The sequence below is a fragment of the Bactrocera oleae genome, chromosome 6, assembly GCF_042242935.1.
Source record: "Bactrocera oleae isolate idBacOlea1 chromosome 6, idBacOlea1, whole genome shotgun sequence".
NCBI classification, from domain to species: Eukaryota; Metazoa; Arthropoda; class Insecta; order Diptera; family Tephritidae; genus Bactrocera; species Bactrocera oleae.
This window is the reverse complement of record NC_091540.1, coordinates 71605865-71624738: the sequence shown is the minus strand read 5'-3', so window position 1 is coordinate 71624738 and position 18874 is coordinate 71605865. Positions and strand designations below refer to the sequence as shown.

Genomic DNA, 18874 nt, shown 5'->3' with positions numbered 1-18874 from the left:
GACGCGCAGACTGGCTAGACACCGCTCGTAATTCTGTGTAATCCGGCGAATTTGACAACATGTATCTACCAGAGTCTGGCGGGGCAGACATCTGCCGGGGCTAAATATGCACATACATTTTCATATATATAATTTTTTTTTATTATGTAAGGGAACTGACAATGGACTTTTTTGGATTATTATTGCATTGTTTCATACAAATACATGCATACGTACGTATGTATTCAATTTACTTTTTGGCTGCAACAAACTGTGAAAATTAAGAGAAAAAGGCAATAAAATGCGAGGCTATAAGAAATACGAGAGGTTAAACTTGTTTACTGTGTTTCAGCCAGACATTGGCTTTCGTCTTAGATCATCGCAAATAACGCCATTGAAAATCGAAATCGAAATTTTCCAGCCTTCGATTATCATAATTGCGGATGTTGTGTGATAAAGGAGAATTTTTTTTCTCTGTCTCATTTAACCCTGGCTCTAACCTTTATCGCCTATTGCATACCAATTTTTGTTAAAAAAAAGAACTGACATTTCCATCTCTTTTAGCATCGAATTTTGTACTTTCGAAGTAAACAAGAATCTACATTTCAAAACACAGAACACCAGATTATTTAGACCCCGACAAATTTGAGCAAAAAATTAAGTTAAAAGACACAAAATATTTTGAGGTTAAAATGCTGAGTATTGAACATTACAGCGGATTATCACAAGACAGCAACAGAGTCGAAAATTTTGAGGGCGAATGTCATAAAACTCCTAGTCCCAACGCTGATTAAAAGTTGAACAACATTTGGCAAAACTTTTTAAATATTTGAAAATCTAATTTACCGTAGCTTTGGTTACGCACACACACACACACACATATGAGCACAGCGCAGTTATGAATATTCCGCGGTTTGAATTTTATTGGGAAAACACAGACAAATGCAAACCACATTGAATACACACACGCGCAAAGTTATACGCGTATAAATATGAGCAGATAAACCTCACATCCTTTGTTCACTGAGTCACATGATAAGTCCACTGCAACATGCACACTCGAAGCATTTACACACAGAAATATGTATGTGTGTGTGTGTGTTTCAAAGAGCAAAAAAGGTTGCACGAATTCGCCATGACGCATGGATTTTGCACAATAACCACAACAACCAAAACCAAAGCAAATTAATACAACAACAGCGGTCGACAGTCGATGGTCGACGGTTCACGACCTCAGACACTATAGAAAGCGGCGCCAACAAGCAACAGCCAACAACGAAAATGAGCGAAATGCTTCTGAGGATAATTTGGACAAAAACACACAAGAAATAGAAGAAGGAATGCGAGGATATTGGCGGCGAATTGGACACACGGAAATTTCGCTGTGGCGCTTAAAGAAAACTGCAAATATAAATAGGATAAATGAGCTTGAGAAGGGCTGCAAGAAAGTTTCTTTGGATAAAAGCTTGAATTAAACAAGGACAAAAAGAAAATCATCAACTATGAATCCGATTTCCGTTGCAGCGCAGCTGAAAAGACCGCGAATGAAATACTTCACAGTCTGTTGCACGCAGAAAACCGTTCTAATCATTATAAAAATGAAGGCATTATGTTGTTGTGATCACCAACAAAAACATGCGAAAAGCCAACGGAAAAAAGAAAGCTTGAAGCAGCGGCAAGAACCGGAAGGCAAACTAACCGACTGGCAGGCGTTCGCTCGAAGGCGAGCATTTCGGTTTAATGGAGTAGTTCACTGTTTGTGTGTGTTTGCGGTAGTTGGGCAACTACATTCGTTGGCTTTAAGACGGAGTCGCAAAAAATTGTAATAGATTGCAGAGAGAGCGCGCTTAGAGCGAACGGAGTTGTAAGTAACAACTGTACGACAGTCAGTTGTGGCATGCAACCAACCACTGGTAGCAGCATGGAGTGTGTATGGGTGTGCATTCTATTAATAGTTATGTACACCTAGAAGAGCAGACAGAAAAATATAAACAAAGGATAAGAAAAATAAAAAAGATTGCCAATGAAATAGCAAAGCCTCTCGAAGCAGGGGATTTCATTAAAGCTGCGATTGTGGCAGCACGATGAGATGGAAGGGGGTAAATAAAGCGAAGCTTGGCAAGATAAAGGAACCAAACAGCATAAAATATTTTTAGGGATTCTATACAACAGCCTTATACACAAGCATGGAAGCAAAGCGAGCATTAATAACAGTGTATAAAGAAATCAGAATAACAGTTATCTGGTACTTAGACCGAAACCACCAAACCCCAAATAAACGTGTGTATAAAAAATATTCGCAGCACAGCGCTTGAGAGTGCGTAGGGAACTCCATAAATACAGTAACGTGTTTTATGGGCTTTATATTAGTTAAGTTCATTAATTTTGTACTCAAATATTTAGTTTTCAACTTTGTTCATAGGTAAAATTTATTAAGCATAAATTCAGTAGTAGTCCTAATATCTTAAAAAATTCGAACTTATACCTTCATTTGCTATTCTTTTGACCCGTATACTTCCTCATACATATATATTTCCTTTAAGCTTATTTCTTGAGCGAATGCAATTTCAGATGCAAATAAGTTCAGGAAAAAAAAGATGTTTTAGGGAAAAACAATTCAACGACAGTCCAATGAATCTTGTAGGTTACACTCAGAATCTAAATGATTTAATTCTAAAGATCATTATTACATCATGAGTTAATAGATCAGCTTCTTCTATTGCAAATTCCAAAAATCTAAGCAAGAGAGAGTATCTTAACGAAATCCATTGACATTAGATATAGCAACATGACTGACAAAACAAGAAAAAACGTTAACTTCGGTTGCACCGAAGCTATAATGCCCTACACAAACACAAAAGGTTCCTTCCAAGAACTTGATTCCGATCGTTCAGTTTGTATGGCAGCTATATATATGCCAAAGTGATCCCATCTAAACAATATCTTCGAAGATTGCTACATTAACTTAGGCAATATCCCGTACAAAATTTCGTGAAGATATCTCGTCAAATGAAAAAGTTTTCTATACAAGCACTTGATTCCGATTGTTCAGTTGTTTCGTTCCGACAAATGAGCGGCTGCTTGGAGAGAAAAGGACGTGTGCAGAATTTCAGATCGATATCTCAAAAACTGAGGGACTAGTTCGTATATACATATACAGACAGACAGACGGTTGATCATTATGTTGATCATTTATGTATATATTTTACAGGGTCTCCGACGTTTCCTTCTGTATGCTACAAAATTCGTGGCAAACTTAATATACTCTGTTCAGGGTATAAAAAATAAAGAGGCAGCATTGTTTTGAAATAGTAAACAAATCCATTGATAGGTCATCATCAAAAAATACAATAGTATAACAAGTATTAAAACCAAAGAAAAAATACTTTCGAAAAGCTGCGTAGTTTCTTTTTGTTTTAGTTAACAAAATATTTTATTTAATATTTGTTGAATTCACCACAAATTTCAGTAGGCAACACCACTTTCTGTCAATTTTCGCATATTTATTTTTAAATTAAGAATACACGTATGTTTTAACTGTAAAAACAAATTTCTCGCCTTGCCGTCGATTTTATTATTTATTTAATTTTTGTTTTTTTGTTTTCACTCACTGGATTTCATATTCTCCGCAGCGCACACTTTGCTAAATTTCGATTACAACTAGTTAATATTTTTGTTGTAGTTGTTGGCTTTGTAATCACTATGAATAACGGGACAGTTTCGTGTGACGTTGTCATCTTTTTATTTACGATGTGATTTCAAGCTAAAATGTATTGGATTTTCCTATTTACTCGAAACAACCATAAAGTGAGCCATTAACGATGTTACGTTGCTGATTGTTTTAATTTCGGCTGTTATGGCTTTAGAATTTATTGCTTTTTAATGCTGTTGCTGCAACTGCGTTTGGGGTACAGCTGCGCTCACTGTGTTGCCATAATTGTCGGTAATTTTTCTCAACATTTCAGCGACAGTGTTTTCATGTATTTTAGTTGTTTTTATTGGTGTTGTATTGCAATTTTTTCATTTTACCATTTCTGATTTAGTTTTTATTGCCGGTTGTGTGTTATGGAACTTCGTTAGTACACTCCACGAGCACTATAACAACAACGAGTAAAAATTATTGCTAAATCGGTGTCTTAACTTAGTGGCTAAGTATAATATATAGCTTCACACTTTTTCGCGCATTTAATACAAATTTATTCAGAAAAATTTTATATGCATACACATTAAACCGCTTAATTTTCCGTTATTTATAGCTATTAATACTTTAAGGCATGTTCCCTGACTTCAGAAAATGTTCGCGAAATCTTTTTCGCTGATTTTCCATGCACTTTGTTTGCTCACTTTTCTATTTTCGACCCTTTCACATGCGTCTCCTTCGCCAGGCGCGTTTAGACACGACGCAGAGAACGAGTGACCACAAGCACACACAAACACTTTGGCATCACATGGAAATTACAACTCTGACTTCAACGGTTCGACGCACTGAGCACCAAGGGTCTGTGGTCCCGTTATATATTGCGGTTGGTGGGTGGTTGCACGCGCCGTGCAGCACAGCAAAATTAACTTTTGCACACCAGCGTGAGTTGGAAAATTAATAAGTTGGCCATCACCACAACAAATTGTGCACTTTTCACATTAATCAGTTTGTCAAACGTCGTTTGCGCGTTGCTATAGTCGCCGCCGCCACTGTTGTACGTGTCCAACGTATTTCGGATGTCAACTGAATGTATTTTTCACTGACCCGTTGACGATTGCGGGCGCATTGAGAGCGCTAAATGCGCGCTTCCACGAATTCTACCATAAATGAGCAAATGCAATAACAGCAACGGCAATAATCAAAATTTTGAGCGTAGAGTCCACTGCTTGACGTCTCTGATAGAACGAAAACATGCTCGCGAAAAAGCAATGGCAAGTAAAGAGTTGCCACAGCAACAGAATTCAGATTGCATGTTAAAGAAAATTATCCAATTCTTAAAGAAATATTGAATTGTGATATGATTTCACAATAATTTTCGAAACTAATTATATTAAAAATTAATAATATATATATACATATATTCCCTCCGATAAGAAGACTTTTATGTTAGAATATGATCAAAAAAATTCTATAACTATTTCCAATAGTCAACTTGAAAAACCCACTAATTTAATCAACAAAAAAAAATACATCGCAACAGCAACACTTAACGCCAACAACATTTGTGAGAGTCGAAGAGCGCAATTTCGCGTTGAGAGCAAGTCGAGGAAAATACTATAAAAGGCGCCACTCTACCCACTGTAAGCGCTCGCACAAGCTGTGCCACCTAACCGCCCACCCGCATACCGATGAACTGGCGTTTAAGAATATGCGCACAAAAGAAAATTGAGAAAAAAACATGGAGATACCAATACGCATATTGCCTCTCTATGAGGGTGTATATGTGGTTATTGAATATAAACAAATTATCGGACAAATGACGCGCGTCGGCACTTACCATTAGTCATTTATTGTTGTATTCTGTAAATCTTACTCGGCTTTTCAGCGATTTTTCGAATTTGCTGCTTATTTCTATTTGCTGCATTTTGTTGTCTTTTGGAGGCGTCCAATTTTTTTGCATTCTATTTTCTTATTTCTTACATGGATGCACTAACCAGCGTGCGGCGTTTGACTTGGCCTATGCCATATACACACTGATCTAAAGAGTTCTTCTTTACATTACTCTCTAGCATCAACGAGATCTTGAATCACATAATCGAAAACACAATCCTTTCTCCCAAAGGTGTCATAATAGATGGATCACGAAAGTTAAAATTGATAATAGTACAAGCCTGTACAGTTTAGTTACTCTCAAAGCTAACTAGACCATTGCTTGTATTCACCGCTATTGTTAAAAGAGAAATAGAATTTGGACTTCACCGGGTCACCATAAAGCCTTTTTGGCGCTAGCTAGATGATCCGATCATCCTTTCTTACCTGTTCTGTATATAATTCTACATACAATGACTTATCAGTTTTTTGATCAGATCAAAAATCGAATTTTGACCAAAATTTCGGGTTACATTAAACTTTTTTTGAAAAACGCTTGACAAATTAGTTTTGATTTCCTTAACCGTACTTTCTTTTTTTTTTCTACGCTTTCTGGCTGTCACACTAGGTGTGCCCCTTAAGGATGTCCTAGGTGTTGACATGTGTGTTTTGATTACTACAGAGCTTAGTGAATCCACCGTTTTATTGCCCAAACTATTTTTGGAAACTTTATGCGTGGATGTGAGTATCGGCATGTAAGTATGTTATGACATTTATGTGCTTTACTGGTGGAATGCTAATTTTATGGTTATTTGATAGCTGATGCTTATCTGCTTGTCCGAACTGTTGTGCGATACGCAGTAAAACAAACAATTATTCAAGTTGTTGCGATAAAACTTGATGCAATGTACATGATATGTGTGTGTGTATCTGTCAGCCACAACAACAAAAGTGATTTGGTTAAATATGCATCTGGTATTTACCACATAAATAGAAATCAAAAATTTCGAAAACAAATAATGAAAGGCAATAATTTTTGTAGAAAAAAGATGGAAAATTTAGGTAATACATATCATACATACATATCAACGTATATAGGTATATATTAAATATGTTTATATGAAAAATACGAGCAGTAGAGAAAGAGAAAGAAGAGAAATAAAAATAGTAATAAATAAATTACTGAACAAATAAATATCCATAAAGTGCATCATCTGCTAAAAGTGTATTCTAACTGACAATAGTAAGCTAGAGCGTGCTAAAGCCAGAAGTTATAGCTGTAAAATATGCCCCAACTTAAGCCAACTTTGCATTTACAATTTCTTCAGCTAAACATATTGCCCATGGATAAAAATAAAATATACTACTCTTGAGTATGAAAACAAGCGGCACGCTTTTGCATACCATAACGGTTCATCAGATTTGCATATACATTTTCTATGCATTAACTCCAACCACATATGTGTGCTCATATCAGATAATATACAAGTACTAAAATGGATACATATGACGACTTTCGCACGTGTGTTAATGTATTACACCCTCAGTCATTATTCAACCGATGTCCATCTCCAGTCCATTGGTTCGTGCCACCATTCATTCATTTCATCAGTTTTCGCTGGCCACTCTTCAATATAACTTCATGAAATGACTTCGCATGCCATCACCGGTTATCTGCACACAGGAGCTGCTCGATAGGATACACAAATGTGGATATACATACATATGTATGTATGTATTTATGACGAAAAAGTAATAAAGCGTATGGCGAACGCATAAGGCAAGAAGCATTAAGTAAAAAGCGGTAAAATGCGAAACAGCAGACGAAGCAGAATGCAAAATAAACATTGCGCAAATGTTTGTTCGCACTCCTGCCAGAGCACCCCGCAGCGTATGAGCAACATTTTTATAGCGTACTCCAACGGAGAGTCTTCGCTGATGCTCCCCTAAAAGTAGGCCTTTCAATGCAATCCTGCTCACTGCATTGCATCGCATATATAGTGCGTGTGTGAAATTATGTAGTAGATTAACTGCGAGTTGCTTTGAGAATTGGAAATGTTGATATTCAAGCGTAAAACAATATTAGAAAGGATAATTTTTTTAGGTTTTTGAAACCACTGCCAGAAAGTTGCAATTTGATTGAAATTTGTAAGTAAAAAGAAATTCAAGGTAAGCCCCACAACAACCACACGAATAAATGTTTAGAAAGCTTATAGCTATAGTCGGTTGTCACATCTTTAAAAGCTGAATTCTATGATATTTGACAGATTACCGAAATATTATAATTTGGACATCAAAGCAAGGAGATTTAGGGAAAAACTTTTGCGAAATGTTGCTACATGTTAAAAGTTTTAATTTGAACATCTTCTATAGAAAGTTAAATTTTAAAACAGTTGTTTCGTTACTTTCATCAAACCCCTCGATTCCATTTTTCCTTTATCAATAAAAAAAAAAATAAAATAAAAAAATAAACAAGAAGAACAACAAAATAGCAAAATTTTTTGGTATTTTTCACCGAAATGTGATAAGAAAATTCTTTTGATTTTTTCACCTATTTAACCGCTACCCCTTTTAATTAAGGAATTTACCGATTGTAGAATTTTTATGGTTTTTATCTCCAACTATTTCGAAAGCGAGTGGGTAATTTTAAGCGATAATTTGAAGTTTGTGTAGTGTGTAAATGACACGATACTTATCAGCTCATTCTTAATTATATTAACTACAGCAACCGGGTTTCGTACGTGCGTAGGAATATGTAGTGAGTTTTTAATTATTTCGTAAACTCACCGCTTTGCTGGTTTATTAACTTGGTAATTGAATGAAACTTACCTGCAAAAAGAGAACAACAAAAAAGTGATTAATAGCACGGCTCTGATACAAATACATTGAAACAAATATGTAGTGGAGCACAGTGGTACCTCAATACATGTGCCTTAAACAATATAAAACATGTATAAGTATAGACGAAACGAGATTTTAAGTGAGAGGCCAAACTCAAATTGAGGTTCCACTACATTGCTCGACAGTAAGCGGAAAGCTTACTCACCGTTATTATTGCTTATGGCAAATCGTTGCTGCAACTGTTGCGCTAACGCCTGATGATGCTGCGCCAGAGGTGTTTGCGGCGGCGGCTGCCCCAGCTGGTGCGGTGCCGACTGCGAGTGCGGCACGTTCGACATGGGTGAAACGTCGCCGCCTCCCCCATTCTGGCCGTTACTACCACTAGAATTGTTTACACCACCGACACCGCTATTACTGCCGTTGTTGTTGTTGACACCGTTCATTGCATTGAACTGTTGCACAGATATGGATGTTGGTACATTCACCATTTGGTGCTGCTGCTGCTGCTGTTGTTGTTGCTGCTGTTGCTGTTGCAACTGCTGCTGGCTAATGAGTGCGCCCCCGGCACTGCCAGCCGTGGTGGTGTTTATGGAATTTTGAAGTGCGCCGCCATTACTGTTATTGTTGTTGTTATTGTTATTGGCGGCGGAAAGGATGGAACCGTTGGCGATGTTGTTGGATGTGTTAGCATTTGAATTGAAGTACGCATCCTCACCTGTGGGAGTGGAGAGGTGTGTGAGAAAGTGACAAACATAAAGTTCCAAGCTTATGTACAGTTGCATTTGCAAAACGCTAACTAACTGTAATGTGAACAGATGTAAGTATATATTTAGAATACAAGTTGAGAGAAAAGCTTGATTGGCAAATGGGAGCTTTAAGTTGCGAGGTTTAGTTTGTATGGCGCCATCTGTTGGTGCTTAGCGGTACTAAAAAAAAGCTTTGAATGACACTCAATATGAAACTAGTGCACAGTTTTATTGTATTCTCACCATCTTTGAATTAATTGCATTTAATTGCCGCTCAGCGATGCAATTATAAAAACACGCATGAATTTAAGCATTTTATATGAAAGTAGGGATAGGATCTATTTCAAATCTTCAGAAGAAAAGAATTTTTTAACATTTTTCATAATAGATTCAAACTCTTTCCTAGATATTTCATATTGTAGTAAATAAGGAAAAAAATATAAAATAAGAAAAATATTCTATAAAGAATCTACGCTAATACTAAACTCCGGCACCTTCTACTGAGCAATGACCTTGAAATTCCGAATTCAGTATGTGAGTAAAAATGTTCACGAATCAAGGGAATATTAAAATTTGCTTTGACTTTCAATTTCAGGGTCAAAAAAATATTGTTTGTGCTTTCATTACATTTCCATTTTCGTCGCCTACATGCCACGGATGCCAGCACTTCATCAGAAGGTTCTTCAACGTGAATCAGCTGACGTGGCGTGTCGAGACGTGATTTGATTATGACTGACAGCGGTATGCCCGGCTAGGTTATCCTCACTAACCTCTTGCCGATATGTACACATGTGCGAGCTCTGCCTGCCTGTCATAGTCCGATAGCATGTATGCAGTCAGTTAAAGCAAATTGAATCGAGAAAGAAACGCGCAAAGTGAAAACGTGGTGAGCGAATCAGAAATGCACTTTGCATGCAATTAAAAATTGACAGCCAAGTCGGCAAAAAAAAACGCGCATACTTTAAGAGCGACGTGTGGAATTCGCGAGCGGCAACTTGAAAATGAAATGAACGACGCCTCGCAATGCATAGCGTGTTGGAGCTGAAAACTACTCTCCAGCCCGAAAAATCTCCTTTAATTTTTATTTATTGCAAAAAGACACTTTAAGACCATAAAACATCCAAATATATGAAAAAGCATTTTGGAAGCGGCTTAAAAACTGCAGAGCGGAGAACTAGCTCAGCTTACTTTCAAGTGTGCGAGTGGTATCGTATGCCGAAGCGTATAAAAATGGCAAAGTGCTTAAATGTAGATACATACTTATATTTATTGAAAATAGATGTACACAAGTATACAAAGCACACAGTAAAGTGCACTTCGCCTATTTCTCTTTACAGTAAATTTTAATTTTTTGCTCTTCACAATGTTTCTTCAAACTTAAATTACGGCGAAGTTAGCATTTGTTGATAATTCACAACTCTAGCGCGTGTGCAGGCGCCCTCATTAGTTTTAGCGCCTGTATGAATGCAACGTTGCAAGGTAGGTAAGATAATGTACTATTTTGCTTATCTGTACAAAGTCAAACGTGATGCCTGCAAAAATGAGCTTGCAGAATTATTGTGTGCACACTTTCTCGTAGTTATACATTAGGATGTGGTGAAATAAAGTTTTAATTTTAAAAACTGTTTTGCTGGAAATTTTGTTTTTCCAATGAAATCGTTAAAATTGTTGCGGCACTCTTTTGGGTAGTCAACTTAACACGAATACAAATATTTGAGTAGCACCAAGCATTTAGTGCAGGTCCTGAAGTCATCGAAAGCTTGCCTCATGCGTGTTGTCCGTCCACCTCCGTTAATGACGATAATATCGAAAAAGTTAAAGATAAAGAGTGCCAATAGTAGACTCGTATCAAAAGACCTGAATCTTATTGCAAGTGCATGAAAAATTGGGTTAAGCGTTGGCATGCTTGTATTGACTCACGAGCCTATTTTGTGAGCGGTAAAAAAAAAATATTAAAATACATAAAAATGTGCTTCTTTTTTTTTTGTCATTCCGGGTCAAATTTGATCAGATGGTATAAAATTTTGAAGATATTTCGCTGAAGCGCCAGTGTCTTTGAGAAACCAATCAACACAAGTACAAATTTGTACAAAGGAAAAACGTAAACTGAAATATGAAATGTGCAGGAAATGGAAACAAGCATCATAAAAGTTAAAAAATTAAAAATTGTTTTAGTACAGGGTGTCTTCAAAACAAAACACAAGCATCAGATATCGGAACATGTTTACTGGACACAATGTTTTAGGACACAACATAATCACAAAATTCATTTTTTAAGAGTGCATAGTGTTGTCTAAGAATTTTATTTACCGTCTTCCCTAATAGGGGTACATGTGTCAAGTATGAGAGTCTTGCAGCTAAAGCGTTGCATATTAATGGCAGCGAACTACAAGCATACAGAGTTCGTGCATATTTATCAAATCTGAAGGAGCAGTTAAACCGATTGCTTGCCACAGCGCCTAAAATAATGCAACAGTTTCAGTAGCACAAACGCTTCCCACTTTCACTCTCTCTCTCTCTCTCTCTCTAACATATAGCTATGAGCACATGCAACGAACGCAATTGCACACATTAATATTCCGTTATTTTTGCATAAGAGCGCTTTGCATTCGACAGATATTTCAGTGGTATGACATAAATCCTACTACGAGGGGAAGCTCGAGCATATTCAACGCCTGCGTCCGCACCTGCTCCGCATCCGCTTACTCACCTGGCTCCTGTATATTCCCCAGTGGACTCTCTGGCAACAGTATACCCTTTTGCACAAGCTCCTCACGATTGGCACGTACCGATATTTTGCGTTCAAGTGCTGCGGAGCAAACGAGAAATCGGGTAGTGGATCAAGCAAGTTGTTGTTAGCGATAAAATGAAATAAAAAACAAAATAAAATAAAATAGAAAAGCCAAGCCGAAAACGAAAATGAAATAAAAGTAATGCAGAAACAAAAATCCAAAGAAAAAGAAGAAGTAAAAAGTAATGGTGAGTTTGAGCGTAAGCGTCTTTAATGCTTTTGAAAAAAAAATAATTTTTCCCTTTGCCAATTTCGTGGTGTTAGTGTAAGAAATAGTGTGCGGATTAGTGTGTGAATTAGTTGGTGTGCTAGTGGCTTAAATTAGCCTTACGACAAGTAGTTAAGACATTTGTACACACATACATACGTACTAAGGCTAAGAGGTAGTTTATTGGTACTTACACTTGGAAGCTGCTTCGAATTTTTCGCTCTTCTTTTTCCGCCGCCACTTCCACGGCTTAAAGAATCGCCCCAAAGCACTCAACTTGCTTTTACGCTCGAGCGGGGGTGTGCGTGTGCCGGAGCCAAGACTGTTTGTACGCAGGGCAGCACCATTTTGCTTTTTGGCTGAAAGTATAAAGGAAGGGAAAAGATGCTTATTAAAAATCGGTGGTAAATTTTTACGGAAAGTTCTTTAACCTCACTTGTAAAAACAATTAATCGAAGAATGCAGTACTCACAACACAAAACATTTTGCTTATTCAAATGATTGATATCAGCAATTTCCTTCAAAATGTATTTCAGATTGATTTTAGTCACTAATTTGCTTAATGATAAACCACTTGTTTGAAAAAAACAATTTTACTCTAAAAATTAATAGTCAACACTAAAGCACAAACGAATGTAATAACTCAAGGAAACAACAAAAAAAGGAGTGAGATAACAATTGACGCTGTAATTGCACAAGTAGTCACCAACAATTATATAAATTGTGATAGTAACAGGCAGTTAACTTCCGGCTTAACTCAAGCAGGCAAGCAGACACCTCACTCACGGTTTACCGATCTTAGCACGATGACAATGCAAGCATAGAAACATGGCAGGGTAGCAATTACACCAGAGTGGATTGAATATGATTAAATACAGAGTTGCGTAAAGTCAATGAGGAAATTGGTAAGAGGAAATATTTGCGCTAAATGTTTCCGTTTAGGTATGTCAAAAATCTAGAAGAAAAATATTTTTTTACGTAATATCTAGCTTTAGCAAAGAGCGCTGAAAAACACATTCGACTAAACAACGTAACAGGATTTATGAAGTGAGGCTTCATTCCCACCAAAAAGTAAATTGTTGTTGTTGAAATTGGCGTCCGAAACTATTTCTAAAAATTGTTTTAATATATATTTGGTAGTAAATGTGCTTATAATAGATTCTACCACATTTCAAAGGTCGTTTAAGTACATACATATATTCTTACCGTATGCTCACAATATACGCCTATGAAACAAGAGAGCAGTACATGCTCGTGAAAATGTTTGTTTGCTTGTTGTATCCTTCACACATTTACAGGCGTCCTTTAAAGTCACAATTATCGATTTTCGATTAAACTTCTAAATGCAAATGAGCTGCAGATGAATAGGATAAAGTGGAGGAGGGAGGGTAATAACACGCTTATTTGACTCTGGGTCGATGGGCTATAGGACCAAAGCCAATCTAATTATAAACTGACAAAATTGTCAAAAGTGAAAGCAATTCACGGTTGAATGAAGTCGATAGAATTTAAAAGTGCGATTGGTTTAGAATATTGAGGAATTTTTAAGGAGAATATTTGGTGGGCGACAGTGCCACGAAATTTGAGTATGAATACACAATATTATATATCAATACAGATACTTTACTTAAGCCTCATCTCAATCTCGAATTTTTTTCGCTTAACGGTTTTTAGTGCACTGAGATTGATCGTGCTTCAAACTTATTGAGTACGTGCATACATTTGTACATGTAAATTCGCTGACGCTTCGCTGACACGCTGACATCGCCATTTACGGTCGCTCCACTTGTACCAGAGAGTTGTGCGTTTGAGCCAGAAACCGTTCGGGAGCCCACCAACGTACAACGGACTGTAGGCAAGCCGAACAAGCTGCAAATCGCTTGTTACTAAAGCGCACTCACACATACACACACACACATGTTGTTTGACCGCAGATTTGTACCATTATCTGCCCCGAGATGCCTGCACTTGTACGGCGTGCAACAGTTGCTGCTACACGCCACAACAACATGAAAAAACAACGAACGAACGAAATATGCGCAACGGTAGCCAAGTAGCCAAGGTGATTACATTGCCGCTATTTGCTGCTCAAACTGGTCAACATCACGTTTTCGTGTAACACAAAATTACCTCATTGCCTCCGTTTCCAGCTCACGTCCAGCACATCTAATCCACTTTTAGTTTTATTTTGCATTGTTGCTGTCTCTGTTTTTGTTTCTTTGTCGCGTTTGTTGTGCTTGCATTTTTCTGTTGCACTTCACTGTTGCACTTCCTGTAATGCCATTTGTGAGCGAGTTGCTGCAACTGTTGTTGCACGCGCCTTGAAACAGTGGCTGACGGCTACCAGGCAGCAGTCAAGCCGATTGCTTGCGGATCGGCAAGTAAACACGATAAATTGATTATGGCATGCAACAACAACAAAAAATTCGATCGCTGAGAACGTGGCGATATTTTATTGTGAATTAATATTATTTTTTACTTTCTTACTTCTTTAAAAGTTTTTTAGAATTTCATCTTTCTTGAGGAAAGATGTTTCAAATTTGGCTCATTTTATTCAGTTGAATTATCTAAGGAAAATTAACGAGTTGCTTAAAATTTTGTTAAAAATTTTTCGTTAAAAATGTTGCAGGAGTGTTTTGGGTAGTCAACTTTATCACGAATACAAACATTTTAGTGTGCCTAAGCATGCAGTGCAGGTTATTAAACCATCGAAAACTTGCGGCATGCTAGCCAGCTCTGTTAATACACCCCTGGTTAATGACGATAACATCAAAAAAGTTTGGTCAATGTTTTGCATATGAAGTGTGTCAATAATAGACTCGTACCAAAAGATCTGAATATTTTGCATTTGCGACGTTGAGTAGAGGAAACAAAAGAAATGCTTGACAATGTAGGCGGGACCCCTCTCAACAAGACTTATAGTAAGTGTATGGATAATTGAATCAAGCGTTTTTTTCCCCTTTTTTTCTTTTTTTAAGGCGATGATTAGGATTTGTATTCAAACGCGTGAAAGTGATTTTTTTGGCAGTCCGGGTCAAATTTGATCAGCTCAGCAGCATATGCACAATATTAAAATTTCTTTTATAGAGAGATGACAAATACAAATTTGTAATCGATTATTTCTTTCTGAATAAGGTAGAGATTATGTGGAGAAAACTATGCGACTATAAGTAAAGTCAACAAAATATTACTTCAAAATTATCAAGAATTATAGACATGGAAATGCATATAATATATTCACACAAAGCTTTACGTGTTTACCATAAATATTCCGGCTTTTTTTATAAAAGCAGCTAGGGAGTAAAATACTAAAAGCCATGAAATGAGATCTTTCCTAATTTTATAAGAACATCTTGTAATTACTTATGCCTACGGTCACATTCAAATATTTTTTTTTGCGAAGTTTGCATAAATAATGATCTTTACAAGAGTAGTAGAGTATACTTGTCCATATACATGTGCATATACATTTATAGCAGCATTGCAAATTTAAACCAAAATAAAAAACGCAAGTTAAATCCTTTTGGGTCGAGGCAGGATATACTCCTTGATATTTAAACACACATGTACTCGTATATTAAAAAGCGTAGTATACCATAGTATGTGGTAAAGATAAGAGTATGACGCAACTAATCGGATTACTGTGGATTTTTTATTGCTTTTACATCCAGCTTTACATGTGTAAGTACTTGAATGCATACTAGTCCGCACACACACACACACACGCCTGCACTTGTGGTTTTTGTTTAATTTCATTCGCTTCAATGCGTCTACAATTCCATCCAATTACGCGCCAAATTTTCGCGGCATGCACAAATCCGCTGTCAGAACAAAGAAATAATTTCATTAAACACACTAATTCCTTTGCCGAATTCTCGCCTAACGATTGGCTGCTGGCATTCGTGCGCGAACAGAAGGGATTTCGCTTTGTCAAATTATTTGTTTTCACTTTCGGCAGCGACAATGACCAAACTAATTGTCTTTGGCACTTTTGTATAAAATAAAATTGAGCGAGCTCGGCGAGGGCTCTTGTTTTCTGGCTTTTGAGGTAGAGGTATGTCTAAATTGTCTTCTTCACAAAAGAGAGCAAATTTTCTAAACTTCTTTTCGCCGAGATTGAATTCAAGGTTACTACTTGTATTATTTCTATTTACAAGGGTCACTTATATATCATATCATTAATTAGTTGATTTGCAGGATTCTGTAATTGATTGATTGATATAAATTACTCTCTAAATTTTAGCAAATGGCACGATCTTGTCAGCCATATTCACCACAGCGCATTTAGCACACTTGTGTGTAGAATGTCCACCTTTTATTTTGTTTTACATTGCTTCTCTTTCAATCACTTTTGGCAGTAATTCTCATCTGAAAGCGTTTAATGAAAATTAATGCAAAAAAACAAAATTTCTTTATGATTTGGTCTTTTCATCGCCGTAATCATCGCTCTGATGAAAGCGAAATTCTTTCAGTTGCTACATCATATATATTTTGGTGATTACTGCCTGATACTGCAACTCATTTCCAAATACGAAGCGAGGTACTCAAACACAAACCTCCATTTTAGACACCCGTCAATAATTCTAAGTAAACCTCTTTTAGCAGTTATCTCAGATATATTGAGTTAAGGAAGACAAGTCATTCATATAAAACTTATTATTTCCGTTATTTAGGCAATTAAAACCGTATTTCCAAATAAAATTAGAATACTTGCCACATAAAATGAATTAGTAAAGCTCTACCGCATTTAATTCCGGTCCATTTTACGGCATATCTTCATACTCACAGGCCTCGCCTCTGCAGAACGAACGAACATTTACGTTTCCGAGTGAAATTTGTGCGAAATAAATGTGTCAGTTTGAATTTATCATCCACTCACACACACTCACTTACGCTTAAAGGACCATTTTTGCTGGGAGCACTAAGCGAACGGTCTGGGTGGGTATTGTTATCATTTTTAATGTGCAACATTGCCATTTGGAACAGCAGTGGTGTCACAGGCAGCGTTGGTCCTCGAGAACGATGCAAAAAAGGTATATGTGGGTGTGAATATTAGGGTGGTTGAAAATCTTTATAACTTGTTTTTTAATTTATAACGAGTCACTTAACATAGGGCATTATTTTGAAATTCTCAAAAAGTTGCGATTTCTGGTTAAATATTTTGAATGCAAGTAAGCTGTGACCGAAGCATGGTCATGGCAAAGGCCAGAGATTGCACCAGAATGCCCAGCCTAACGTGGGTAAGTGCGAGCATATGCAATCAGCGACAGCATCAACCAACAATTTTCAAGCAGACATGAAGTGTGCACATTTTCCGTCATATCGCTATTCGCCGTCGTCGTTGTCGTTGTCCTCATTGTTGCTGTTTCCGCCACCTGCTGCCGCCTGACGCCTGGCCAATTTACGTGCACGAGCTCGAGTACGAGTACGAGTGCCATAACAACGCGCTTACGGCTCACTGAAGCGGTCAATGACTGGCTGCTACCGCATTGTTGTTTTTGTAAATGATGATGTGCTATATGACACAATAATGCACAATCGCAGCTCTGACGGGTTGACACACTTGTTGTTTGTATTGCCAACGATGTTGTTGTTGTTGTTGCTGCCGTTGGCACTGTCATCTGTCATTGTGGCGCATAATGCGGCAAATTTCACATTTACATTTGCATTACAATTTTGTTGTTGTTGTTGTTGTTGTTGGACGATAACCAAATCTGCTCTCTGTAAAGCTCGTATGCACCTCACGCGCCTTCTTCCGCAGTTGGAACGCCGGAAAATGCGGTGGGCAGCTACAACAACTAGTCGGCATATTGCAGACTATGCAACAACAACAAACACAATGCAGTTACATCCGATAACATTCAAGTTTCGCCTACAAGGAGCTCTCCATCCATTCTATGTGAGGGTTGTAGGTAGCCGCAAGTGGTCTGTCGGTGTGAGGTGGAGGGATGACCAAATCTATTGTGTGCGCTTGCCGCCGTTGATTGAACTACTTAAATGCAGACGTTGGCTAGGTATCTTCTGAGTGCAAAAATATCTTACTAAGTGCAAACTCAGGAAGTCTGCGATGTGTAGAAGTAAAATAGGGCGTTTGAGACAGATATGCTCTGCAAGGCCTCATAATTCCTCTGCTATGTAGCAAGGAAGAGTTCATCGAGTAGTAACTCTTTGTAAGTGTAGTCTAAATTTTTTAATGGCGCAACGAATCGATACACCAAATACTTGAGGAATGATTTCCTTTTATCGAATCTTTTCCAAAGTAAACGTAAAAAAATACTTTTTAAACTGCATTTCATTACAGAACAATCAATAAGTCACGTTTCAAGGCCCGCGTGAAAGAATATTAGATTATTTTCCAATGAATAGAGACAACTCAATTAAAAATAATCACTAACTGGCACGTGTATAGACAATGTGGTCTATTTTTCATTTAAATATTGTTGTTGTATTCAACAAAAAGCCATAACTAATTTTCACAAACACAAAGCTACAAAATAAAAGTAGAAAATAGATTGGTTTTCTACATCACTATTTCTTTCGATAAACGCAAATTGTTCTCCTGAAAAACTAAGTGGGCTGAAAATTTCACACGACCGTATTACGAACATTATTATCATAACGAACGTTTATTGAAGGCTTTAAACTCAAAAAACAAAGTTAATGCGTCAATTAAGGAAGCAAAAAATGTACTTGTATAACGAAAAAATTTCGCTTTAATCCCACACCGCTTCATAATCTCGGTTCGTGGAAAAGTTTGCCATTTGCCGCCTTAATAATTAAATTCGTTATCTCTGCACTTT

General features: G+C 37.1%; 1 protein-coding gene across 18 annotated transcripts in view; it reads right to left on the bottom strand.

Annotated features, from left to right (window-relative positions):
* Positions 1-18874, bottom strand: part of LOC106624555 (phosphatase and actin regulator 2) — a 211283-nt gene that overhangs the window by 101926 nt on the left and 90483 nt on the right. For 17 of the 18 annotated variants that reach the window (XM_070111423.1, XM_070111424.1, XM_070111431.1 and 14 more), the window contains 3 exons: positions 12269-12433; positions 11786-11884; positions 8535-9044 (listed from right to left, as the gene is read on the bottom strand). In XM_070111423.1, the coding sequence (XP_069967524.1) occupies positions 8535-9044; positions 11786-11884; positions 12269-12433 (774 nt within the window). The remainder of the gene's footprint in view (positions 1-8534; positions 9045-11785; positions 11885-12268; positions 12434-18874) is intronic. The other variant, XM_070111434.1, reaches the window with a different exon arrangement.